The sequence below is a fragment of the Pygocentrus nattereri genome, chromosome 11, assembly GCF_015220715.1.
Source record: "Pygocentrus nattereri isolate fPygNat1 chromosome 11, fPygNat1.pri, whole genome shotgun sequence".
NCBI classification, from domain to species: Eukaryota; Metazoa; Chordata; class Actinopteri; order Characiformes; family Serrasalmidae; genus Pygocentrus; species Pygocentrus nattereri.
The window spans coordinates 40,591,701-40,619,382 of NC_051221.1; the positions used below are offsets into that span (position 1 = coordinate 40,591,701).

General features: G+C 42.2%; 2 protein-coding genes across 3 annotated transcripts; one reads left to right on the top strand and one right to left on the bottom strand.

Moving 5' to 3' along the window:
- The first annotated feature begins 349 nt into the window (after positions 1-349).
- pnpla8 (patatin-like phospholipase domain containing 8) lies at positions 350-26,392 on the top strand. 2 transcript variants are annotated; one of them, XM_017706477.2, is made up of 10 exons: positions 350-492; positions 3,987-5,066; positions 5,274-5,423; positions 7,134-7,285; positions 7,388-7,482; positions 10,249-10,420; positions 10,542-10,599; positions 12,270-12,464; positions 21,903-22,101; positions 24,838-26,392. In XM_017706477.2, exons 2-10 carry the CDS (start codon positions 4,185-4,187, stop codon positions 25,110-25,112), a joined length of 2,178 nt encoding a protein of 725 aa, XP_017561966.1. In that variant the 5' UTR covers positions 350-492; positions 3,987-4,184; the 3' UTR covers positions 25,113-26,392. The 2 variants fall into 2 exon arrangements, with proteins under 2 accessions (XP_017561966.1, XP_037398824.1); XM_037542927.1 differs by lacking the exon at positions 350-492 and adding an exon at positions 1,609-1,735.
- akap14 (A-kinase anchoring protein 14) lies at positions 1,037-1,582 on the bottom strand. Its single transcript, XM_037543074.1, has one exon. It carries the CDS (start codon positions 1,562-1,564, stop codon positions 1,037-1,039), a length of 528 nt encoding a protein of 175 aa, XP_037398971.1. The 5' UTR covers positions 1,565-1,582.
- Positions 26,393-27,682: the final 1,290 nt, after the last annotated feature.

Below are 27,682 nucleotides of genomic sequence, written 5' to 3' on the forward strand. Positions count from 1 at the left end.
TCAAAACCAGCTCTAAACAAAGTGACCGCTGGGCCCTGATTGGTGCTCTGGCTTTGCGCTTCTTTCGTTTGGACATGGTACATTTTTATACACACAGAAACCAAAAGGAACGACAGATTTCTCAAAATGTAGGAGGAAAAAGTCGGATATTAGACTCTGAAATGTAGTGGAGTGAAAGGAAAAAGTCGCCCAGTAATGGAAAAACTTCAGTACAGATACACCAAAAATACTAAAGTACAGAAACTAATTACATTTACTCAGTTACTCAGTTACTGGCCACCACTACTTGATTCATTATTTTGGGAATACAGCCCCAGAGACCTCCAGTAGGTGGAGGTGTGCAGGTTCCTCCTCAACCTGAGGAGAAGGAGATGAAGAAGCTGTCAGCTGAGCTAGCCGACCTCTTCCCAAAGCCCCGCTGTTTCTCTGGGACTAATTCAGCTCAGACTACCTGCTGAACAGAATGGCAGCGGGTCAGACGGAGCGACACGGGTACGTTGTGCTCGCTTTGCGAGTTAAATTAATAATAAACGACAGGAAAGTTCAAACTGTCCGTTCATAACTCCAACACTAGCACTCGGCTAGCTAACGTTAGCCGGTTAGCCGATGCCAAACACCCGTTTGGGCGCTTTTCGCTCACTGACATGCCCAGTTTGGTACCAGGAGGCCAACCAGAAGACTTATTTCGTTCGTGTAGGTTATTCAGGAGCTGAACTTTGTCGAGCAGGTTCGCAGACAGTCAACCCTCTCACAACTTCAGCTAGCCTAGCTTAGCACAGTTGTTGTGCTAGCTCGCTGCTTTAGCAGGCGAAACCGAGTCGGTTAAGTTAGCGTCATATCAGCGGTCATAACATTGCGAGTAAAACGCGCTTTTAATGTGAATTTTAGCAGGTTTGTCGACCCGTGTCGTGCCCGAATCGATGCTCTGAAGAAAGTAAACACCGGGAGCTGTTAAGCTGGAGCCGCCACTTCAGCTCAGCCGTGGCTTTACTGGTTTTCACAGCAGCGTAAACACAACATCGAGAAACAACGCCGTTTAAAAGTCGACGGCGTCCAGGAGCAAAGCTTTGCTCTCGATCACGTCTTTCAGCCACTTTTCCCGGAATCTGGTTTTCCCTGGCACGTGTAGCGTCCTGCTCGACTCGACCAGAAAGCGCACCTCCACGGGCAGAGCCTGCGCTTTGGTTTTGGAGGCTTCTATGATGAAGTAGACGGCCGCGGTGCCCGTGGGGACCGGGCTGCGGCGGGTAGGGAGGCTCCACAGGGCTCGGTAGTGGAACTGCCTCTTAAACTTCAGCTCCTTCTCCTGGAGGAACTGGACGCTGAACAGCCAGCTGGGGTGCACCTCCCACGTCCTCATGTACTGCTCGATCTGGTCTCTGCCCCGCTCGACGGTGAACTCTCCGCAGGACACCCAGCCGATGTTTGGGGTCTGGTGTCCGGGCTCGGTGTCGCTGCTGTCTGAGCTCGGGCAGCTCAGCGCGCGGTGAGCGCTGTCCAGCACGGCGGTCACGAACTCGGACGCCTTTGTTTCCAGCGCTCTGTCGTCCGGCCCCGTCTCCATTGCGAGTGCTGTGTCTCTCCTGCCGGACGGTGAAGTTACTGAGTATTGATTTGGCGAAAGATCGACGCGCTTCAGTTCGCGCTGGGTGGTTTAGCGTCTTGTTCCAGGCAGTGCGTTGCTCGTTTCCATGGTGACCGATGCTTCATCCGGGTATTTGAGTCCTCCACATGGGTGAGAACTTCAACATACACCTTTACTGCCGTTTGAAGTTCTTTAACCTAACGGTTCTAGCTACATACACTCACCGGCCACTTTATTAGTTGCTTGTTAACACAAATAGCCAGTCAGCCAATCACACGGCCGCAGCTCACTGCATTTAGGCATGTAGAGGTGGTCAAGGCAACTTGCTGAAGTGCAGGCCGAGCATCAGAACGGGGAAGAAAGGGGATTTAAGGGGCTTTGAATGTGGCGTGGTTGTTGGTGCCAGACGGGCTGGTCTGAGTATTTCAGAAACTGCTGATCTGCTGGGATTTTCACGCTCAACCATCTCTAGGGTTTACAGAGAACGGTCCGAAAAAGAGGAAATATCCAGTGAGCGGTCAGTTGTGTGGACGAAAATGCCTTGTTGATGTGAGAGGTCAGAGGAGAACGGGCAGACTGGTTCTAGATGATAGAAAGGCAACAGGAACTCAAATAACCAACCAGAATCTCTGAGGAACGTTTCCAACACCTTGTTGAAAGTCTGCCACGAAGAATTAAAGCAGTTCTGAAGGCAAAAGGGGGTCCAACCTTTTACTAGCAAGGTGTACCTAATAAAGTGGCTGGTGAGTGTAGGTGCATTTTTACAATTATTAACTGTATCGTATATGTTGCTGCACAGTTTGGCAGTCTCTCTTTACCAAGTCCATCACCAGAAAAGGACAGTCATAAGACCACTGATGTTACTGGTACTAAGTGCATCTACATTTAAAAAGTGTACCTAATAAAATGCCCAATGAGTGTAAGTAAAAGGATAACTTTGAAGAATTAAGGCAGTTTTGAAGGCAAAAGGGAGTCCAACCTTTTACTAGCAAGGTGTACCTAATAAAGTGGCTGGTGAGTGTAAGTATGCCCATAAAGAAGAATTCATCCGTTTTTTTTTTCTGAACTTTTGCATAATTCAGTCGTTAAGATGTAAAATCATTAATCAATGCTCTGTTCTAGAGAAACCCAGAGACCGAACTGTTCAGCGGTAGTGATAGGAACCAGACGTCTGAAGAGTTTAAATGGGAATTCCACTGATTTTTCAATTTGTGTGTGTAATTCAGTGGGTAAGATGTAAATGGTCATTCAGGGTGGTTTGGCATGAAATGGTCCATTCTAGAGAAACAAGCTCAGATTACAGTGGTGGTGATAGAAACCAGGGGTTGCAATGTCTACAGTATACTATAGTCTACTGTATACTTCATACTATATACTACAGTCTACTATAGATATTTTATCAACTATCCAAAACCATCATTGACCCTACACGTGCCATCTGAGTTTTATATGTAATGATGATGGTAAAATGTGGTTGGTTAGTGTGGTGGGTAACACCTCTGCCTTCTACACTGCAGACTGGGGTTCAATCCCCACCTGGGTAAGCACCCTACACTATACCAATAAGGGTCCTTGGGCAAGACTCCTAACACCACCTTCGCCTACCTGTGTAAAATGATCAAACTGTAAGTCGCTCTGGATAAGAGCGTCAGCCAAATGCCATAAATATAAATATAAATGAGTGGCAAATCTGGAAAAAAAAGTTCTTTGAGGACTATTTTGCCTTAGAGCGCCCTTCATGTACCCATGCACCACAGTTAGATTAAAATAAATGCATTAAAACGCGTCTTGGGGAAACATTTTATAGCAAACCTCCTGTGAAACTGTGTCTTAGACATCAGGCTAAATATTCATAAACATTGATGTATAATTTTCTGTGAGGGAGCTTTCAGAGACATTATAAACTATTCAGATGGTTCCTGTCACCACCACTGTGAACAGTTCTGACTCTCCAGTTTCTTTAGAGCAGGGTTGACTGGGACTGACTGATTAAATGACTGGAGTTAGGTGTGCTCTGCTTGTATGAAACGAAAACCTGCACCCACACTGGCCTGGCCAGATTGGACAGTGCTGCTCTAGAACAAAGCTTTTCTCAGCAAACCTCTCTGAATGACTTATTTTCATATTGACCATTTACTTATGCAGACTTTTTGAAATATCATTGGAGACTTTAATGCCTCTAAAAATTCCCTTACAAGAGGTTATTAATGTTACTGTTGCATGGTAACAAACACACTGTCCAGTGCCTTAGACCTTGTTTTACGGTAGTTTGATCAGAAGACTTTGCCTACGATGTATTTTTAACACACATTTGTGGCAGAGCGGTACATGCAAAGCTTTAAGCGCAACATTTGGTTTGTTTAGCCTGTTGTTTTGCTGATGAACCCTCTATTTTTTTTAGGTGTTGTATAGGATGAAAATATCTTCCTGGACACCTTAACATGGCGAGAATTTGTTCAGTGGATGGCAACAAGCCCAGTCTAATCACCGTGAAGAAGAAAGCTTGAGTAAGATGAAGGCTTTGGAAGGCCAGGAGCGGAGTAGCTGAAGACTTCACCTGAACGACACTGCCCACTGTCTTTTCAAGTGACCTCACCGCATGTCGCGAATCCGGAGTACACTGGACACTGTCACTAAAGCTGTCAGCGGGACAGTGAACACAGAGCTGCTGTCCAAGATAACGCGCCTCAGGCCCAATGCTGCCCCCTTGGACAAAGCAATAGAGGTCAAAGTGGAGTGCCCGGAGTCGGAGCCCACTTCGGTTGTGACCGTGGCAACGCCTCAGCAGCTGAGGGCCAAAAGTGAAGAAGTGAGATGTAAAGAAGTCAGCAAAGATGCCCCCAAACCTCAAGTCAGCCCGGCTGCACCTCGGGGGGGTGCATCCACAGCAGTAGCCAAACAGACACTGCAGCGTTTCCAGCCCTCAGCCTTTGCCACAAACATGGACGAAACCTACAGCCACTTGGCCGAACATGTTAACACATACTTTGGAAGCGACACCCAGGAGGAGAAGATGCCGCAGCAGAGGAGCGGTGATGCCTTTGTGCAATCAAGCACTGCTCACTTCGGTGGGACAAAGGAGCACTTCCCTGTGCTTTCACCTGTAGCTCAGAGAACTGACCTGGAGCCACCCATTGCTCCACCTGCCCTTGACCAGACTGGATCAAACACAAAAACATCAGATAAGCCTGGTCTTCAGGCTTCAGAGTCAGAGAGCAGTCCACCACCCTCTACCTCTCCACAGAAGAAAGGCATCAGCCAGTATCTGTCTTACAAAAGGCCCAGCATGCAGGCTTTTGTGGGAAGTTACATTGCCCCTTTGGTACCCAAGTTCAGGGCTGATTCAAAGAGTGTGGCTGCAGAAAAGGACAAAGCTGCTGAGGTAGTTCAGGGGGTTTCTCAAGACACAGAGGATGCAGAAACCAAGGAGAGGGAACAGGCGGAGGAGAAGGCTCAACAGCTGCTGTCTCAGAGGGAGAAGGTACCACAGCTGGGCAATGTATTAAGTGAGGCGTTTTGAAGACCTCAAATGAATTGCTGGTGCCAGAATGCATCAGTACATCAATTTAGGTTTACGCAAGCCACACAGCATTAAGCTCTTCAGTTTTTAATATGATGATCTTGATAGATATCATCCGTCATCATAATCTGACAGATGATAAATCATGTTCTGTTGTCTTGTGTGTAGATTATAGCACGTGTAAGTGTGGATAACAGGACCAGAGCACTAGTGCAGGCAATAAAGAGAGTGACTGAGGTGAAGATCACCATTAGCAGAGTGGAGGACCTCGGCTTTCATCTGCTGGAGTTCCCGGAGACCAGAGGAGTGGCCGTCAGTGTAAGTGTGTCCATGTGTTTCGGTGTTTGTACTATTCAGACAGGACAAAGTTTTCGGACATCTGTTAGTGAAGTGATGTCACCATAAAATAACCCGTTTACACAGGATAAGAAATGACCGAGGTCTTTTAGATTTCCATATTATTTATTGTTGAAAAAAAAGTAGCGTTTCTCTTATTTTAACCAGAAACCATCACGCAAAGTCAATCAGCAGGGGTATTTTTTGCTGTGTCTTATATTTGAACATTTCGTGGTTCACTGATGTCTTTCTTTAAATGTGTTTTTGAGGAAGGTCTTAAGAAAAACTGCATCAGATTCATGATGTGTCCTTAAACCACATAACTGTTCTCACCTTTATGCTCTTGAGCGTGTGTAGGTTCTGTTCTTACTCTTATTTGAGAATAGAATAGAATAGAATTCAACTGTATTGTCCTTGCGTATGTCGCAGGTACAAAGCAACGAAATGCAGTTTGCATCCATCCAGAAGTGCTTAGCAGAAATATAAATATGTATGTTACAATGTACAGTAAGTATAGTATGTACAGGTTAAAATATGAGGGGGTGTAGACATGAAGGGGGTTATACAGGTTATAAACAAGAATGTACAGGTTATAAATACGAAGGGGTATAAAGTACTATGAACAGGTTATAAATATGAAGGGGGGTAAGTATGTACTTATGAACAGGTAGAATATTTACACAGTATATACAATAATGGGCAGTATATACGACAGATGTGAGTGCCGGTAATTGGTGTTGAGTGGTGTTTAAGTCTGTGTGTTATTGGTGTGTGTTAGGGTACAGTCCATTGTTATTTGTTTAGGTATCCCAAATAAGAAAACATTAGTAAATGTTAGAATCTTCATGTAATTATGTAAGTGGGTTTCAAGAAGAAATTCATCTTTAGAGTGGTTGGTAAATTTGACCCATTGTACTTTAGAAGAAATAGGAATACGATGCTTTTCAAACTGAGTGTTAAAGTAGCCTGGGCTTTCCTACAGTTAATTTTGTAGTAGGTAAAAACCATCGTAATCTTTGCAGATGAGGTTATGCACAACCTGCAAAGGGGACATCCACCGATTTAAAATTGTCTCTATATTTCTGGCATTCCAATTAATCAGATATCAGGAAAAAAATATTGGAACCAATTGTGTGTCGTGAAAACTTTATTGTACTACTATAAAATATTGTGATTATTCTGGTTTTCATCATATCACCCAGTTCTACTGAGAGCAACATGCTGGGTGTTTTAAGGTAAAATAGTAATTTTAATTCTAGATTATCACTGTTTTACTGGTATAAACATGTATAAAAGCTCAGAATACGTGTAGATTCACTGGTGGTTCTGGATAATACACAAAATGACTGTTGTAGACATTGTGACCCCTGTTTCTCCATCACCACCTCTGTAAAGAAATCTGACTCTAAGCTTCTCTAGAATGCAGCATTTCACAAATAATACTGTGAATGACTTTACATTCAAAAGGTTGAATGGAGTAGAAATTTTGAAAAGTCTGAAATTTTCCTGGCGTAACTGAATCGAATCGACTTTAGATGTTCTGGCACTCATGACTACATTACTAAACCCTTCGTTCTGAATCTAAGCTTGTCTACAAGTTGACCATTACTCATTCACAATGACTAACTCATTGTTTCGCTTTCTCTTTCTTTCTCTTTGTCTTTCTGTTCATCTGTTTTCGTCTTTTTGAAGGAGAAAGTTATTCCATGTCTGTTGCGGTTGCGTCAGGCACGGGATCCCGGACTACAGGCAGCAGTGAGGCAGGCCCTTGCCCTGGTGGGCTACGCTGACCCGGTCAAAGGCAGAGGCATTAGAGTCCTCTCCATTGACGGAGGAGGCACTAGGTATATGCAGCCTCATGCAGTTTTCTTAGCGAAGTTAAATGGTGTGAATGAACTCTTTGTTAAAGTTTGTTTTTCTGATGTTTCATGCTGTGCTTATTTTAGAGGACTGGTTGCACTGCAGACTTTGCATAAGCTGGAGAACCTCACTGGGAAGCCCATCTACCAGCTGTTTGATTACATCTGTGGAGTCAGCACAGGTACAGAGCCCTAGATATTATTGTCCCTCTTGTTTACTAACTCTATATTATGACTCCTTTAATTCTCAAAGTGTGAGCTTTTATAAGATTTCTCACAAAACAAGGAAACTCCTCCGATGGATGGATGGCCTTGGCAACTGGTCCTAATGAAAGCCACAGTCTGACGTTCCAGAGCGACACTAATTGAAGGAAATTCACAGCTCCTTATACAAATACAGAGAAGTCATTCACATTTCTGTATTTCTCTCACTGAAGGAAGCTGAAATAGGATTCCAAAGAACTGAAGACAAGACGATACGTGAATGCCAACATCGAAAGTTTGAAAAAAGCTAATAGCAAGCAAAATGTATTTATATAGCACTTTTTACAACAGGTGTTGTCACAAAGCAGCTTTACAAAACAATCAGTAATACAGAGAGAAAAGTAAAGAAAAGAAAAGAAAATCCAGGTACGAGCCCCCATGAGCGTCACCAGCGGCGACAGTGGCAAGGAAAAACTCCCTAAAAGAGGAAGAAACCTTGAGAGGAACCAAGACTCAGAAGGGGAACCCGTCCTCCTAAGGTCAACACCAGATAGCAAACGTTATTAGTATGAAGTTTTATAGTAAAGTGGGAAGAGAGAAGATCTGAGGGTGACGACTGACTGCACAGCGCTGTATAGCAGGAAGCTCAGTGGTGGTCAAACCGGTCCAGAAGGCTGGTGAGCAGCGGCACCAATCAAGGCAGAAGAGGCAACAGCATCTCTTCATAAACTTATCAGCTTTAAAATGAGCTGTTTGTAATTTGCTCTTCTCTTAAGATGACGCTGCCATTCCCAGACTACCCAACCACTCTCCTACCTCACAGAAAGAAATGCTCAGCTGACATCATCGCATCTCTGTGCGATCGTGGATATTTCGGGATTAATTCAGTTTCTTTCCAGTATCCATTCCAGTATTTACTGCTGATATCAGTCCAATCATGATACCCATCGATACAGATATGCCTCCTCTACCAAGAACCAGTATTTAGTGACCTGAAGAAACACCCAGACGTTCCGTATTGTGGCACAAAAAGTGCATTTTAAGGCTCTAAATTTTGCCTCAATATTGTGGCATTGTAGCATGAATTTGAGGGAAAGGGGATGCAATGTTTTAGTCCACCAATAAATCATCTGCTGATTATAATAGTTCTATAGCCTTTACTTGGTGGCTTGTTTGCATATTAACTTTGCATACCAACTGAATGTAGCTGGCATATGGATGTGTGTTTGACTGGATTAAGTCCTGAGGTGTAGTGTGACCCTCAAGAAATAAATGTCCATAGTGTGAGTGTTCAAAATATTAGGGATGCTTACTTTTTATACTGTCATACTGTACACCTTCAATTATTGCACACATTTTGGTTTAACTGTTGACTATCATGAGCATGTCTTGAACTCTGTTGGCAGTATTTCACAGTTCATAAAAACCCTGAACCTCTGATCTGGGCTAATCTTTTTTTGGGCAGTCGTGGGCTGGAGGTTAGGGAACTGACCCTGTGACCGGAAGGTTGCTGGTTCAATCCCCAAGGCAAGGCACCTAACCCCCAATTGCTCCCCGGGCGCTGCGGATAGGGCTGCCCACCGCTCCGGGCAAGTGTGCTCACTGCCCCCTAGTGTGTGTGTGTGTGTGTGTGTGTGTGTGTGTGTGTGTGTGTGTATTCACTAGTGTGTATGTGGTGTGTCACTTCACGGATGGGTTAAATGCGGAGGTGGAATTTCCCCGTTTGTGGGATTAAAAAAGTATCACTTAACTTAATGTGAGCTAGTTTACATTAGATTTGATTATGCATTCCATACTGTTGTTATGAATAATTAAGAGTAATAGTGCTTTCTTATAATTACAAACCCAATTCTGAAAAAGTTGAGACAGTATGTGAGATGCAAAAAAAAAAACAGAAAGCAGTGATTTGTAAATTCTTTTTGACCTGTGTTGAATTATAAATATGACAATATGTGCGTTCAAAAATTGATGCCTGCAGCTCACTCCAGAAAAGTTGGGACAGCAGCATGACTGCCTCTGTGTTACATCATCATTCCCTTTAACAGCACTCAGTTATTTGGGGACTGAAGGCAGAAATTGAACCAGGTTTGAAAGCAGAATTCGTTGCCATTTTTCTGTTGCCCATGGACTCTGTTGTCATATTTTGAGCTTAATTAGGCACATTTTCAGTGGGATACAGTTTTTGCCTGCAGGTAGGACAGTGGAGCACCCGCATTCTTTGATTACAGTCATGCTGTTGTAACACTTGCAGAACCCAGCTGGGCGTTGTCATGTTGAAATAAGCATGGGTCTCCCTGAAAAAGACTACGCCTAAAAGGCGAAATGGGTTGCTCCAAGAAAGTGTTCATTGTTAATGTGCAGGTTACCCACTGATAACCCCTCACACCACGACAGAGCCTGGCTTTGCATTTGGTAAAGTGGCAAGTCTCGACCCATCCTTGATTATTAAGGATTAGGCATTTAGTGTAAACTCATTTTATATCTGAGTGTAATTGTGACCAATTTAAGACGTATTCTGAACATTTTACAATGATCCTGGTCTTAAACTGCTTAATTTTTTCACTGTTTTTTGTTTTTATTTCCATTTTACCTACTGTCGCAATGTTTTTTGAATTGGACTCGTATTGATATTATTACTCTTACAGTCACTTACATTAACAGTAATAGTAGTAAAATAATTTTAGATGGCAGTTTTATGTAAAATGTTTTCTTGCCAGTCATGAACTAATCTGGTTGTTGCACAGGTGCCATACTGGCCTTCATGTTGGGGGTATTCCAGATTCCTCTGCCGGAGTGTGAGGAGCTGTACAGGAAGCTGGGCTCCGATGTCTTTAAACAGAACGTTATCGTGGGCACAGTGAAGATGGGCTGGAATCACGCCTTCTATGATAGTCAGATCTGGGAGGAAATCCTTAAGTGAGACCAGTAACGTCTTGGATTTCTCTCTTATTAAAAGCTGTTTGTGTGTTATTGCAGTTAGATGTGTTATGCATGTGTTAAAAAATGTGTAATTTCACTTTGTGGTGTCTTTTACCAGAGAGAGAATGGGACCTAGTCTAATGATTGACACTGCCAAAGATCCAAAATGCCCAAAGGTGAGTTTCACATAGACCTTCAAGTAACTGTTCTTTCAGTTTTACACCAGTGGTTCTGAGGTTCTGGAGTACCACTGACCTGCATATTTTAGTTTCTTCTGCTCACACATCCAGGGTTGGGTAGAAACGGAATAAGTGTAATGAAGATACAAAGAGGGTGACTATACCTGCAGTCCTGTAAACTCTAAAACCAGCTTTTCCACAGTAGAAAGTAAATGTCACACAGGCATGTAAATACTCATTGTTTTTGATTTGGTGGTCCATCCACACTGTGAACAGAATATTGTTCAATTCCATGTTATAGTGTGAGAATGGGAGTGGCTTTGGGAGTGCAAAGTACACATTAGAGTGACTCACTCCCACAGAAACCACTTTTCTTATCTGCCTGAAACGTCTCGATTAAATTTCAACCCCTTTCCTTTGTTACAAGATGGTGTAATCTTGTAACACAATCCTTAGTGCCCGCCTACTGGCAAGCTTGGCACACCCTCACCTCACATACAGCAACTACCGGAGGCTGGAGGGAGTTTGAGGAGACACTGTGTAGACACTGTGTGGAGACACGGTCTCTAAACGAAGGTTTCAGAAATGTACAGTATATGAAAAATGTGTTTTGCTGGGTTGTGCTATTTCATAGGCATCTACTTGCATAGCTATAGTGGGCTAGGTAAAAATAAATGGCTGGTCCTTTACGAGGTAGGACTCTGGTTTATTAGCCAGGTGTGCTGCAGTTTTAATTTTCTTTTTGTCTTTCTCTCTGTTTGTGAAAGCTACAGTGACATTGTTGGTTGTTGTCCGCTTCACTATAATAATGTCATTGTTATAATGCAGTTTTCTTCTTTGCCTTGTTTATAAAAATGACAATACGTGCGTTCAAAAATTGATGCCTGCAGCTCACTCCAGAAAAGTTGGGACAGCAGCATGACTGCCTCTGTGTTACATCATCATTCCCTTTAACAGCACTCAGTTATTTGGGGACTGAAGGCAGAAATTGAACCAGGTTTGAAAGCAGAATTCGTTGCCATTTTTCTGTTGCCCATGGACTCTGTTGTCATATTTTGAGCTTAATTAGGCACATTTTCAGTGGGATACAGTTTTTGCCTGCAGGTAGGACAGTGGAGCACCCGCATTCTTTGATTACAGTCATGCTGTTGTAACACTTACAGAACCCAGCTGGGCGTTGTCATGTTGAAATAAGCATGGGTCTCCCTGAAAAAGACTACGCCTAAAAGGCGAAATGGGTTGCTCCAAGAAAGTGTTCATTGTTAATGTGCAGGTTACCCACTGATAACCCCTCACACCACGACAGAGCCTGGCTTTGCATTTGGTAAAGTGGCAAGTCTCGACCCATCCTTGATTATTAAGGATTAGGCATTTAAATGTCATAAAACGGTGCAGTTTTCTTGTTTGCCTTGTTTAAAGATGCCTTATTGAAATTTGTTTAAACTAGTTTTTATTTCACTTTAATAGTAATCCAGGCAAGTAATCCAAAATGAATGAAAGTCTTCTGATTCTTTAAAATAGTAATTCTTTGGATTATGTTTAACAAGCAATCAGTAAACTGTTACAGCTCTACTCCCAACACACATGATCAGCAGGGCTGAGAATCACTGTTTCATGCCTGTGCATTCTGCATATGAGCATTGACTTTGCCTCTGTCCATCCTGCAGGTGGCAGCAGTGAGCACCATAGTGAACAGAGGGCTGCCACTGAAAGCTTATGTCTTCAGGAACTACAACTTCCTTCCCGGGGTGCGCTCTCACTACCTAGGCGGCTGCCAGCATAAGATGTGGCAGGCAATTCGAGCATCATCTGCAGCCCCAGGCTACTTTCAGGAGTATGTGCTTGGGCATGACTTACATCAGGTACATATGGCAATATGTGTCAAACTGTCATTTCAGATCTTGATTATTGAATTGGGTGGAGATTAAATTTAGTCGTTCTAGCTGAGCTCTTAACTACACCCCTAAAACTACATCACTGGTGATGACGGTGGCCTGTTTTAAATTAGCTGCTAGATTGAAAAGAGCCTGTAAAGTTCGTGGCTTTAAAAGCTTTAAAGGGCCCATATTTTACATTTTCTTGCATTTTGCTTTTTTCCTCTGTGTTTCGTGTTTTCTTTTGACACTTTTGACCTTTTTTTATACCAAAAACTTTTTTTTTTACATTTTACTCTCTATATGCATTAGAATTACCAGGTTATTATGTATGTCAGCATGGGGTTTTTTTTGTTTATTTATTTACTCCTTACAAACCTCTCATCATGAAAGCCTGGTATTATTTGTGGTTGTTATCTGTCACCTGGTTTGGCTGATCAGTACTTCAGTTAAATCTGGTGGGCATTCTGGTGATAAAATCTAACAAATACAAATTTATGTGATGGCTGTGGACATTAAGGAGAAATCTGGAATCAAACTAGATATCAACACCTTTTCCAAAATAAGGTGTGTGTGTGTTTGTGTGTGTATGTATGTGTGTGTATATATATATATATATATATATATATATATATATATATATATATATATATATGTGTGTGTGTGTGTGTGTGTGTGTGTGTATATATGTGTATATATATATATATATATATATATATATATGTGTGTGTGTGTGTGTGTGTATATATATATATATATATATATATATATATATATATATATATATATATATATATATATATGTGTGTGTGTGTGTGTGTGTGTGTGTGTGTGTGTGTGTGTGTGTGTGTGTTGTGGTCTGTATAAAATAATAGAATATTAATGTTGTGAATTCACATACACACACATCTTCTAAGCCACTTATCTTTCTGGGTCATGGGGGGAACCTGTCCCAGCTGTCATTGTGAGAAAGGCAGGATACCACCTGGACAGATCACCAGTCCATCACAGGGCAGACAAACTGACGTATATATTCACATGTTCACTCACACCGAGGTGCAATTTAGCGTAAACACTAGGCCTGACTGCATGTTTTTGGACTGTGGGAGGAAGTCATAAATTCAATGTGATGCAGTTAAATATCTGATATGGCACAAAACAGAGCACTGAATGTTGTTCTGTCTTACTGCTTCCTTAACATGAGATGACATTAATGGCGTATTCACATACTTATGCGAATATTTATGAAATAGAGGAGAGAGAAAAAAATATTCACTATAATTCAGTGCAGAAAGTGGTCAGTATTATCACAGGCTGTTAATGCAACACAGCATGTACTGGGTTTGGCTACAACTGGACTTGTCAGTAAATGGAAGTGAGTGTGTGATCCGCCTTTGGCTTTGCTTTTGCACTCATGAGAGTCCTTCAGGAAAGCTGTCAGCCTGTGTGTAGTAGCTTGAGGAGAGCGCCACACTGTCCAGCTGTACTGTCACCCACCGAGTTCACATCCACACCGCCTCAATGTGCCCGTTGTCTGGAAAGGGCACTGTGGAAACAGCCGGCCACAGTGCTGAATGAATGCGCCAATTCAGACCAGCACTACACCACACCAGATTTGAATTCAATGGAGAGGTCGCTTTTATTGATCTATGGGAGTGACAGTCATATAACCGATGTCACTTCTGCAGAGGGACGAGAAGTCGGCGTTTGAGTACTGGTTTGGGTTCAGTAGATAAGTTCTTTCAGCTGAAATGAACACCATTTGGAATCCTATTGGAGGGCTGAAATAACCAGACAGCTTTCAGGATTTCTTGTGCTCTACTTTGAGGGAGTCAAGCTGGATAAAACGGGAGAAGTGGTGCAGATTTTTGCTTTTAGGTTAAATCTCATATTTTGTAGGCCTCAAAACACTGTTACCTAATATGTGGTGTTTCTCAGGGAATTGATTTGACTGTAATTTTGGATATTTTATGTATTCATTTGTAAGCCACTGAAAACAGTGGAGCACTTGCATCATCTGCATAGTCCTTGATGTCATTTTTTTCCCCTCTATTGTCCTTTTGTTGGTTGATTTTAGTTTTCTGACCAGAGGATAACTTAACCTCACTAATGCATGGTGAAATCTCACTCTAGTGCCCCATTTAACGGTGCGCTTAATATGGCTGTGCTGTAGAGGGATGAATGGAGGGTGAGTGGGTGGTGGTGATGGGGGGATTAAAATGTAAATGCAGCGCAAGCTTTTGGCTCAAAAACCTGTTGACGACGGAGCTCCTGGTGGCTCTTGGTGCCGTGCTTTATTTCATGCTGTATTAAGAGGACTGCTCCCATCTCGGTCTTCAGAAACAGCCCTGAATACCACTTCAGTGCATACTCTTCATACCAAGCCAGCAATCTGTTATGCATAGCGTCTTTGAGGACTGCTCACAATGAGAAGTCAGCCCTGTCCCTTTGTTTCATTTGATCAGAGAGTGTTTGGGGTCTGAAGCTAATCTCACACCCACGGCCAACTCAAACTGTGTGGAAGTTTTTGGAGGAAGTGTCATGTTTCTAAACAGACATTTGGCTGTATTAAGTTGGACTGACAGTGGAGAATCCGAACGGTAAAGAATCGATATGTGACTTAAGTGCTGTTCGAACTAGATTAGGTGTACATAGGGAGGTGGTATAACAATTTTTACCAGCACTTCTTAGTGATTTTAGTCCTGCCCAGAAGCGCCAGGTCAGTCATTTTGGGGATTGTGCGCTCCCTCTGCAGTAAAGATTCCAGTGCAGTGCCTTATTTCCCAATGTTCTCTCTAATTTAGGCATACCCAGTTCCACCCACTAGATAGGACTCCCCCGATCACACAACACCATCGGTGCTAGGAGGACGGAAACTACTCACAGTCTCCCTCCAAGACCCGTGAGGCCCGCCGCTGCATCTTTACGAACTGCCGCTCATGCAACGTAATTGGACAGCCGAACGTGTCTAGTGGAAGTGCCAGGCGCCAGTTCTGTACGTCATTGGGCCGAGTAGTGGGGGAGACAGGATGGGCCATCCTACTCGCCCAGAGAGAGCGAGGCCAATGGTACTCTCTTGTACTCCTGGCCACAGATGCCTGTAGCATCACCAGGGATTGGGTCAGATGTGTCAGTGTAAAGAACCCTTTATAAAGCTTCATGAATCCCCATATAATGTAAAGTTTATACACACATTACAGTGTTTCCTAGAACCGTATGCCCAAGCCAAGAACTATTTAAGAACCTGTAGTTTGTTTTCTTCTGATTATATAGACGTAGGCTGTGCAATAAAAATGTTGGCCACATAAGAACGTAAGCAGGGAGGGTTTGATGTTTTTGCATTGCTTCTTGTTGTTTACCAGCATTCGGAGTGAAAGAGATGAAGCAAATAAAATAGGATTTCTGGTGCCTCAGGTGAAATGCGCGTGTCCACCCACAGTTTCACGCTGAAGAAGCGCACACTTTCTGTGTTGATCATGCCGTTCTTCAGGGTTTATTTTAGGCGCAGATATTAATGTGCCAGGCATTTGCAGTTTTCTCTTCATATCCCTTCTAAGAATAGACTGGATGGCTGAAAAGCAAACTAGAACATATTGAATTTGTAGATTGTTGCAGTTATGCACGCTCCTTGTAACCCTTCATGCATGTTTATTCCAAGATAATGGAATCTTCCAAGGACCTCCGGCATAATTTGGTCCTAATTATCCACTTGAACGATTTAAATTAGGCATAATAACAGCATCACATGGTGAAGCTCCTTGCCTCAAGGCAAAAAGAAAATGCACAAAAAGCACAACAAACTCGGCTCAAAGTCGGTTTCTGTTAAAATACAGATTGCATGTCTTTTGTAAATTTCCCTCGTGTTATCTAATTAGAAATTGTGTATATTTGGGCTAAAATAAACTCTGAACAGATTTTTAAACACTAGATTATTACATTGTATTACAAAAGATGTGTCGCAGGTTTTGTTTACACTTAGAATTAACATCCTGTGTCACCAAATCATCACCCAGTCAAGAAGCTTTTCAAATCTAAGTCCAGAAACAGATTTCAACTCCCACAGAAAATTTTCCCAGCAGACAAATTTGGCATCTGTGCTTTAGAACCATAACTGACATTAACGCCGGTTAAATCTGTTATTTTAAGCATTAATGTTATAGCACTCAAGGTCATGTGTGATTAAGTGACACTTTTTAATCCCACAATAATTTCACCTCCGCTTTTAACCCATCCGTGAAGTGAAACACACACACACACACACACACACACACACACTTGCCCAGAGTGCTGGGCAGCCCTATCCACCCCCAATTGCTCCCTGGGCGCCGTGGATAGGGCTGCCCACCACTCCGGGCAAGTGTGTGTGGGGTTAGGTGTCTTGGACTGTCGGCGCTGGGGACCACGACTGCCCCACAATAGCATCACAGTTGTGATTTGGTCACAGGCACAAGCCAAATTCAAGTCCCATAGATCATCACAGCTATGATGTTATAGCGATAACACACAACATTGAGTGCTGTATTGCTTTTATACAACAATTAAATGAATGAAGAAACAAACAAATTTTAGCGATACCTTCCACCAAATTATAGTTCCTTAAGAAGCAGCTCCCGTCAGCACTCACTCGTTGCACAGCCGGGAGTTTGTTTTCCAGCTCCACACAGACCAGCTGACACTCTGGGAATTTAGTGTAGTCTCATCTTCAGAGTCCGACCAAATCGGCTGTCGGTCAAATTAAATCTTACATTTATGGCATGTGGCTGACGCTCTTATCCAGAGCGACTTACAATTTGGTCATTTTATACAGGGAGGCCAAGGTGGTGTTAGGAGTCTTGCCCAAGGACTCTTATTGGTATAGTGTAGGGTGCTTGCCCTGGTGGGGGATTGAGTGTCCAATTTCTGTTTGTGCACAAGGTAAGAAGTACAAACATTCAAATGACTTGAGCTTCTCCTATCAAAGTCATTGCTTAGCAACAGCGTCTTAGCAGAGTGATGCAGTGTTTGTGAAAAATCTGTGATGTTATGGCAGAATATCAGCACAGGTAGCCTCTCAAACAACCAGCTTGCATGGCTGGAACTAACTGTTGTATAAAGGACATTATCACTTTTTACACACAAGCAAAGTTTCAGATTACTTCGTAAATTAGTTACAAGTTGAATAAAAACTGGCTTTAAACTCAGGATCACAGATGAGCTCCTTTACTATGTTGATCTGTAGGCGTCTGTTCATAAACATAAACCAGCCCAAACTCATTTACTATAAAATGAAATGGTGTTTGTAGAAATTCAGAAAAAAGCCGCGTCAGTCTCGACTGCATATGTGGACATATTTCTATATTGTGGTCTATTTACACAAAGTTAGGTTAGTTCATCATTTATGTTGAACAGACTCTCCCAAAGTTTTACGCTGCTGCGCTGACGTTGAACCGCGTGCTGCACTGGGTCGGTATGACCAACAGGTCAAAACCAGCTCTAAACAAAGTGACCGCTGGGCCCTGATTGGTGCTCTGGCTTTGCGCTTCTTTCGTTTTGACATGTTACATTTTTATACACACAGAAACCAAAAGGAACGACAGATTTCTCAAAATGTAGGAGGAAAAAGTCGGATATTAGACTCTGAAATGTAGTGGAGTGAAAGGAGAAAGTCGCCCAGAACGGAGAAACTTCAGTAAAGTACAGATACACAAAAATTTAAATTTAAATTACATTTACCCAGTTACTCAGTTACTGTCCACCACTGGCTTCATGTAAATGATATGTAAATAAAGTACTGGTATGCTGGTGCTTGACTTCGTGCACTAAAGCTGGTTCATCGTTCGCACTCAAGTCTTCCACATCATGTAAAAGTTTTGTGAATTTGACACGGAGTAGGTTACATGTTGTTATTAAAGACACTCAGATCTGTGTTTGTTTAATGCAGCTTTGATGAATAAGGGCTAGTGAGTTTCTGCTCGACAAGAGACTTCTGCTCACCTCATCTGCTTTCCAGTGGTCTTCTCTTCCTGCTTGTGTCCTCCGCCCCTCAAGGCCAACCCTTCGCCTGCAACTCCATCGTAAATAGCCGCTGTTATTCCCTCTTTGTTTTGTGATGGCTTGCTTGTTTGTACTAGAAATGCCTGGATACGTTTCTCGTTCCCACTGTGTACAAAGTTTGAGTGTTACTTTCGCCTGCCTTGTTTAGTTGCATGATTATGGATTTGCCTTTGTTCGCCTTTCTGTCTGTGTCTTTGACTGTTCGTCTTTGACCAGATGCCAGATTGGTTATGGGCACTTATGTGTCAGACTCAGTGACCGTGTTTGCCGTCTAGTGCTTTGTTCTGTGCCCAGTCCAGAAATAGCTCAGCTGGTGAATCATGGCATGAGCTGTTGAACTGATGCCAAGTGACCTAAGAGGACAAAATGAAGAAAAAGAAAGTTCAGTCCTTATTTAAGTATATAGAATAGTTACCAGTTACCAGTGCTTATGCCTCTACCAAAGATCGTACTGCGGGTGTGTGTGTGTGTGTGTGTGTGTGTGTGTGTGTGTGTGTGTGAGAATGAATAGACCAGCTTTATTCTGTCATTTTTTGTTGTCTGTGTTTTTGTCTACTTGGTGTTTGCCCACCTACTGACTTACGTCTTGAGTCTATAATCAAGCATTTAGTTTTTAATGTGTCAGGAGCTGGAATAGAACAACAATGTGAAGTAGTTGGGGGTCCCAGAGGCCCAGGCCAAAGACCTTTGCACAAAGTTCTCCCTTCTAGTAGGATTGAAAACAATACAGTAATAGTCAAATACCAATAGACATCTAGAACCAAAAAAGTTCTGAAATACAGAATTCAAAAATTAAAAAATGCTTTGTTTAATTGCAGCAGTCAGGCTTAAGATGAGCATCTAAAGGCACCATCCTCAGGTTGCACCATCCTCAGGCTGCTCCGACGGACACTGCACAGGACAAACTGCCATGCAAGATGAGATACAAAGCCAGCAACATGACATAAACAAACTGGTGCCTTTTGTCATCCATTTAAACTCTTGCAGTGAAAGAAATATCACAGGGCAGGTTTGTGCGAAGTCGGACCGTTTCAGATAAAATAAGATTAGGGTGATGCAATGACCGAAATCATTTTTATGCATTTTAATAAACGTACTAAACATAAAAACTACAAGGAAATAAATAAAATGCATTCTTTCTGTTAAGACAAATCTGCTTTATGTAGCAAAACAGAGCTGACAATAAAGAAAAACAGTTTACACAAAATAAACTTACTGAAATTATTGCAGTATGTGGGCTGCAGAATGTGCCGTGAAATCAAGCATCCTCAACAACAGGGAGTGGTTGGTCATTCAAGGCAGCCAATTCCTTTATATTTAAGTTTGCACTTTGGTCTCAAACCTGTTGTGGAAAGGTTCTTGGGTGTTATACCCCGTCTTGATACTCAACATGAACAGTGATTTATAAATCTCTTGTTTGACGTTCGTCCTAGAACCCCCCCACCCCCCCACCTGTTTATCTGCTGCTGCTCAAACTGTTTGCACCTGTCTGACCCAGCGTAGGAGAGAGAAAGGAACTTGACAGCATGTTTAATCACTGCTTCTTGTTACAAATGAATTATGAAGCATTCAGTTTCTTCGTTGCACTTCATTGTAGTCATATTTCATGTATTTATTTTTTTTTTTGTTGTTATTTTGTTTTGTTTCCCAAATTATGTCTCTTATTTTCTCTTTCAACCAAAACACCAAAAGTGTAATTTTCGAAATTTTTCGCTGAAATATTTTGGTGCATCTCTAATTATATGGAATAATGGTTCTAGTGTCGGATTCATTTTTGTTTTTGTCCCCAATATCTGTTCCAGAATTTATGCTGGAATTGATCCTGTACTGATATTGGGCATCAGACCAGTGCTGCCTCTACAGTATACGCGAAAAACATCATGCAGTACATATGACTGGGTGAAAGGGACCCAGAGCTTTTGTTTTTCTCTGTCACACACACTCATGCACGCACATGTACTGATACGCATAACTCCCTGTGTCTCTCCTGGGTGTCTCCTGGGAGCAGGTGGTTCTGGACCGTTGACACTGCCTCTGTAATGAGTAGCACTACAGAGCTGTTTGATCTGAGAGCAGTCAAGCCCCTCCCGGCAGTCTGAACCCCAGACCCACACCCCGCACCTCATCAGCCCCCTCCTCACATCTCTCCAGACCTGCTGCTATATAATGGCTCTCTGCCAGCTCACCCTCAGGCTTCTGGATTCGTAATTGGCAGAACTCTAAGCGTACGAAATGCCTGTCACTCAGTCAGAAAGCAGTCCCTTGCGAAGGGCTGCTGGAATATAATGCGGCGCATGCCACAACGTCTGCATGGTCTTTTGTTAGCCAGTGAACTAAAGGCTTTCATCCAGGCAAAGAGTTCAGGTTCTTTTATAATTAACTCATGAAAGGCCTCCCTGTCGTCATTTTGCTGTGCTATTTAAATATAATTATGCACGTCTATTGAATTACATAGCTAAATTATCAGTTAATTTACTTTGTATATCAACATGTTAGAATCTGCATTTCTGACTTTTTTTGGTTCTTTGCTGTGATGAGGTCACAGCGAGTACGTATTCCCAGCTTTGTCTGTCATCATTTGGGAGCTACTAAGTTTGGGCAGCGAGGAAGCGAGAGGGCTAATCAAATAATGACAGACATTTAAAAATGTGAAGGATGATTTTTCTCTCTCCAAAACAGGACTGTACACAATAATAAATTCAGGGTGGACTTTGCTGCAACAAACAAACAAAAAAAAAGAATGAAAAGGTTCTTTGATGTTTAATTTTATATAGTTTGAATTAACATACCCTGTGATGGACTGGTGACCTGTCCAGGGAGTATCCTGCCTTCCACCCAGTGACTGCTGGAATAGGCTCCAGCCCCCCCTGTGACTGTCTGTGTGTGTGTGTGTGTGTGTGTGTGTGTGTGTGTGTGTGTGTGTGTGTGTGTGTGTGTGTGTGTGTGTGTGTGTGTGTGTGTGTGTGTGTGTGTGTGTGTGTATTAGCATAATAAAATTGGTGTATTGGGAAGAAGAGCTAAACTGATTTAATTTTGAACAGCTTGCTAAATAACGTTAGATATTAAAAGTAAAAATATAAAGAAATTCTCAAAATATAATACTTTATAATATTTTCTTTTTTCGTTTCTTATAATACTCCGTTTGGAGTGTGCCTTTGAAAAACCTCCATTTGAAGGGCCATCAAGCCCTAACATTAGGCATGAATGCCCAAAACAAAGGGGTATGTGGGCTAAGTGGTAGGGGCGATGGGTGAAATGGGATAAGACCTGCATTTGACATTTCACCTCGCTCTAGTGCAGTTCAGTGGCCCAGCATTCTGGATTAAGTAAGCAAATGCTTGTGCCGTGTTTACTATCTAGCTTACTTTATTGTTTGTGTGTGTGTGTGTGCAGGATGGCGGTCTCCTGATCAACAACCCTACAGCGCTGGCCATCCACGAGTGCAAGTGCTTGTGGCCCAACACTCCTGTGCAATGTGTGGTGTCTCTGGGCACGGGCCGTTATGAGACAGCTGGCAAGAGCAGCTCTGGAACCTACACCAGCCTGAAGACCAAGCTCACCCACGTCATCAGCAGCGCCACAGACACAGAGGGTGAGAGAGAGAGAGAGAGAGAGAGAGAGCGAGAGAGCGTGCGAGAGTGTATAATGATGGGACAGAGGTTTCCCAGCCCGCATCCCCTTCCACATCTGTCCATGGGTTGAGATTAACAGTCAATCAACCTCTACAGTTATTTTTAATCGGGATTATGTTGCCTGGTTTTGGGAACCTCTCCAAATGGCAGGTCACCTTACTGCAGTGCCACTGCTGTAATCATAATGTTTTTCTTTTCAGTGACATCTTAAGCTTGCAGAATGTGTATTTCATTAGTTTTGCTGAACATCTTGGTAGAATGTTGTCTGAGATATTATAGGAGGATTTTCCGCCACATAGCAACAGGCACATGACATTGTTCCAGTGCTACTATCACAGTGTAAATAAATTGTTTTGACTCTGTACTCCAACATAATGGATTTGAATTGCAAAGCAAATGTCCGCAAGTCCGTCAAGACTGTTTACATCAATATTGGATAGACCAGAGAGAAATTGCAGTACACAACCCACAGATGGTAGAGCTGGTCGTGTGGTTGGTGTAGTGGTTAACACTTCTGCCTTCTACACTGTAGACTGGGGTTCAATCCCCACCTGGGTAAGTTTAAGTGATACTGTTTTTGTTTTGATCCCACAACCGGGGAAATTCCATCTCCACGTTTAACCCATCCATGCAAGTGAAACACCACATACACACTAGGGGGCAGTGAGCACACTTGCCCGGAGCGGTGGGCAACCCTATCCACGGCGCCCGGGGAGCAATTGGGGGTTAGGTGTCTTGGTCAAGGACACCTCAGTCATGGACTGTCGGCGCTGGTGATCAAACCGGCGACCTTCCGGTCACAGGGCCAGTTCCCTAACCTCCAGCCCACGACTGCCCCAAACACCCTACACTATACCAATAAGAGTCCTTGGGCAAGACTCCTAACACCACCTTGTGTTCTAACACATACCTGTGTAAAGTGGTCAAATTGTAAGTCGCTCTGGATAAGAGCGTCAGCCAAATGCTGTAAATGTAAAATGTTCCTTCCCATACTAAAGCAATTGTGGTAACAGGAACAGCTGCAGCAGCTCACTGTGTCCTTCTGCTGTAGTTGCTGAAATGTGAGGTTTGAGTTAATTTCTTGTTTTGTTTTGTTTTTTTTTTTTGTTGTTTTTTTTGTGTGTGTGTGTTTTGAATTAGAATTTTATGCACACCTGATAACTCCACCATTCCTTTAGATAACTCAGTGCGGTCCTTTCTTAGAGACCTTTTTCTATTTTTCAGAAAATATGTCATTAGTTGTCTTAGTAACTTTGCTAAGTAACTTTGGTTTCCACAGCTACACCATTAACGCAGGTTTATTTCTGGTCGTTGATGCTTGGAGTCCCTATAAAAAAACAATGGGCATCTTCCTTGTTAAATTCTATAATATAGTCTTTTTCAATTACTGCTTATTTTGTGAATCTTTGCCATCAGTATTTATTCAGCCTTTTGATTTTAAATGAATTTTTTTTTTTTTTTTTTTTTTTTTTTAAATACCCAAAACTCTGGAAACACTCTGTGTGGACTAAATGAACATGTTAAAAAAAAGTACAGTTAGCCAAAGCTGCAATATCAATAATATTTATTTGCTCTTTAATGAACCAAATTGACTTTTAAATCCGGATTGAAGTCTTATAAACCAGTGGTTTTCAGTACGTGGGCTGCGGCGGTATTGCTAGAAGGTTGGCTGTCAGTTTTTTGGTTTTTTTTTTCATTTTTAACACCAAAACTGTTGTGATGCATAGACGCTTAACCAAACAATTTTAAAAACGACAAATATTGTTATGATAATAATTTGCATAAAAAAGAAAACATAATATTTAGGTTGAATTTGTTAATTGGTCTGGCGAAACAACCGATGTGACTGTTACAGTATATTTTCAGCACAAATCGCTGTATAACGTTTCTCTTTTTGATTGTATGGAGTTTTTACATTTATGGCATTTGGCAGACACTCTTATCCAGAGCGACTTACAATTTGATCATTTTTACACAGGTGGTGTTAGGAGTCTTGCCCAAGGACTCTTATTGGTATAGTGTAGGGTGTTTGCCCTGAGGGGGAATTGAACCCCAGTTTACAGTGTAGAAGGCAGAGGTGTTACCCACTACACTATCCAACCATTAAGTTCACCCATTAAGGATAAATGTCTACAAGCAGACAATTTATTGGCATTCGTGATCTCGTATGATTTATACAGTAAAGTGAAATTTGATAGGCTACATTGTTTGTGTTATATTTGTTGACATTTTAAATGATCCAGTCAGTTAAATGTTCTCGTCAGCCACAGAAGCGTTTGTGGTCAGTTGTAAGGGCCATGAGTTACAGAAGGTTGGATTCCTTTGACATAAATAGCGCTACACTGAAAGTAAAAGGCAGCTGGCTTCACTTACCTGCCGATTACGATGATCCCGCCCTGTCCTATACAATTCACAGGATGCTGTTACGTCATCAGTAAAGACGAGTGATCCAGTTCCGCTGTCAGCTACGCTTGCTTACACCGCCACGTTTCACAGACAACCTGGTGTTCCCTGGTGATCATCAGCGGTTTCTTTTCTCCACACTTCCTTCGATTCAGTCCGCCAGATTAACTCTACAGCTTCCTCGGTCCTGATTCTGCTAGTGCACTGCGCATTTACTCTGCTCCAACACTCCTTCTGCTTTATTCCAAACGTGATGTGCTGTAACAACAAGGATATTTTCTCTTATTTTGCAGAGGTGCACACAATGTTGGACGCCCTCCTCCCTCCAAACACCTACTTCCGCTTCAACCCCTATATGAGTGAGGATATCCCGCTGGACGAGAACCGTCCCAAAAAGCTGAACTTCCTGCAGGCCGAGGGCCAGCGCTACCTGGAGCGCAACGAGACCAAGCTGAAAAAAGCTGCCAGCGTGCTCTCTCAAGAGAAGAGCACCATCCAGAGGCTGGCAGAGTGGGCTCAGCTGAAAGCTGACATGTACGACGGCCTTCCTTTCCACTCGAAACTTTAACGCTTCACGGCAGTAACGAGCAGCTCTGGAATAAAGTGTTTAATAGCACCATTAGAACTAACACGGCCCAAGCGAATGACCACAAGACCGTGAAACGGTGATTGGTTGATCTCTGAAACTGACAGGGTGAACAGATTGGTGCTGCGCTGTTCAACCAGACCCGTGGTATAGAAAACGAAAGGCTCAACGTGGGTATTGATTGATCTTTACTGTTTATTGGAAGGTTGATCCTCCTCTTCCCTGCCTCTGATTTGGGCTAGAGAGTGAGATGCTGAAAGCACTTTAGGGAGATTAGAAGTTTTAAACATTGAAATAAAGTTCAAGCAAGAACTTAAGACTTTAAAGCGGGAGCTTGAGAATGCAAAGTTTCAGGTTCCCTGCATGAGATGGCTCTTTCGACTGACACCTACCTGACACATTATATGTTCTCTATGTGTTTGTGACCATGTTGTAACAAGAATGAGTAGAATTTTGTGTAAAAATTGTTTGAGTGACTAGTTTTAGAAATGGTCTTGTTTTCATCTCACCAAATGTTTGCACATTATTTGTTGGTTCTTAATGTTTCAAAAGCATTCAGAAAGTTGCATTGACCTAAACTTGAATCCTTTAGCATGCACTAGGATACCGTTTATGATTTCTGTGTAAATTGTGGGCTAAAAGATTTCTAAATCAAACTTTGTGTTTTTATAAACAGAATTTGTTCACTCTGGGTCGGAGGATCATGAACATCAGTTGTGTTTAATACAGTTTTTACTGAGGGGGAAGCAAAAGGTTAAAGAGGAAATCTTAATTCTCTGAAATGATAAAGGCGTCGTCACTGGGAATTGTTAAGAGCAGCTTGTAATACAGTTATTGCCAAATTAACACGGAACTACTGACCTTATTTGGACTATTGTATAATAAGCTTTTGTATAAGACGTCCAGTTCTGTTGCGTCAAGATTCCATATTGAACGGTCATGTTTCCTCAGATGATGTCATTTTCCTTGGTTAACCATGAACCTGAAAAAGATGGATTGTGATTACGCTCTGTACATAAATCCTTGAATAATCCTTGATAATATTACCACATTCCAGATGGAGTTTACTACAGCAGTCAACAGTGGATCGTTTGTTAGTAACCACGTTTTGCAATTTACAAACACCCTGTTTACTCCAAGTGGTTTTGTAAATGCACCTTCTCTGTTTCCACACAGAAGTGTGTCAGTCCACCAGTTATCTTACAGAATCCCTGTCATTGTCACACCCTATGAATTTTATTAAACCTTCTGAAACTGAAAAATCCTGCGTTTGAGATTTCACAGCAGTGAAAAACGTGTTTTTTTTTTGTTTTTTTTTTATATAAACAATGCAAAAAATAGTCACTTGTATTCAGCCCTTAGCTCAAAATGAGCTAAAACTGTCAGTACTGAAACATTTAGTAGTATTATGGGGGTATTATAATTGGTAGTGACGAAATTGAATGTTCAGTCATTTATTTTCATAAAATGAACATAATTAAGCTGTATTTTCACTCAAAGCAAGAGACTTTTATTCTGAAGTCCAAGTCAGCTATAAGTCTACAATGATCAACAACCTACCTGATGGCTACGAGAAACATGAAGAAGCTGTTATACTTACTAACCGCAACTTTTAGTACTAGCTAAAGACTTTTTTACTCTCTTCATCCAAACCAGTAAGATTTCTCAGGACGGATGAGAATATTAGTGGCTTAGTAAACTGGATCTGATCACGTCTTATTTCACTATGCTTAACTGAAATTTTACTGAAGGATGGTGAACTTAAAGCATCCTACACTCACCGGCCACTTTATTACACCCTGCTAGTAAAAGGTTGGACCCCCTTTTGCCTTCAGAACTTCTTTAATTCTTCGTGTCAGACTTTCAAAAAGGTGTTGGAAACGTTCCTCAGAGATGTTGGTTGGTTATTTGAGTTCCTGTTGTCTTTCTATCATCTGGAACCAGTCTGCCCATTCTCCTCTGACCTCTCACATCAACAAGGCATTTTCGTCCACACAACTGACCGCTCACTGGATATTTCCTCTTTTTTGGACCGTTCTCTGTAAATCCTAGAGATGGTTGTGTGTGAAAATCCCAGCAGATCAGCAGTTTCTGAAATACTCAGACCAGCCCGTCTGGCACCAACAACCACGCCACGTTCAAAGCCCCTTAAATCCCCTTTCTTCCCCGTTCTGATGCTCGGTCTGCACTTCAGCAGGTTGTCTTGACCACCTCTACATGCCTAAATGCACTGAGTTGCAGCCGTGTGATTGGCTGATTAGCTATTTGTGTTAACAAGCAACTGAACAGGTACCTAATAAAGTGGCCGGTGAGTGTATTTAACCAAGAGTTGTGAAGGCTGCTGTTAGACCGTGTTATTCAGGACATTGTGAAACCAGTAGGCTTTTTGTTTTACTTATGCGAATCTATCAGAGGTTCAGTGAAGACCATAACCATGACCGAATGCCAGTTCACTTCAAGACTACACGTTTATTATAGTTTTTTCTAAAGACTAAAGGCCATGTTTTTGTGATCTTGACCATCTTATGATGATGTGATGAGCTGTTGCTGGC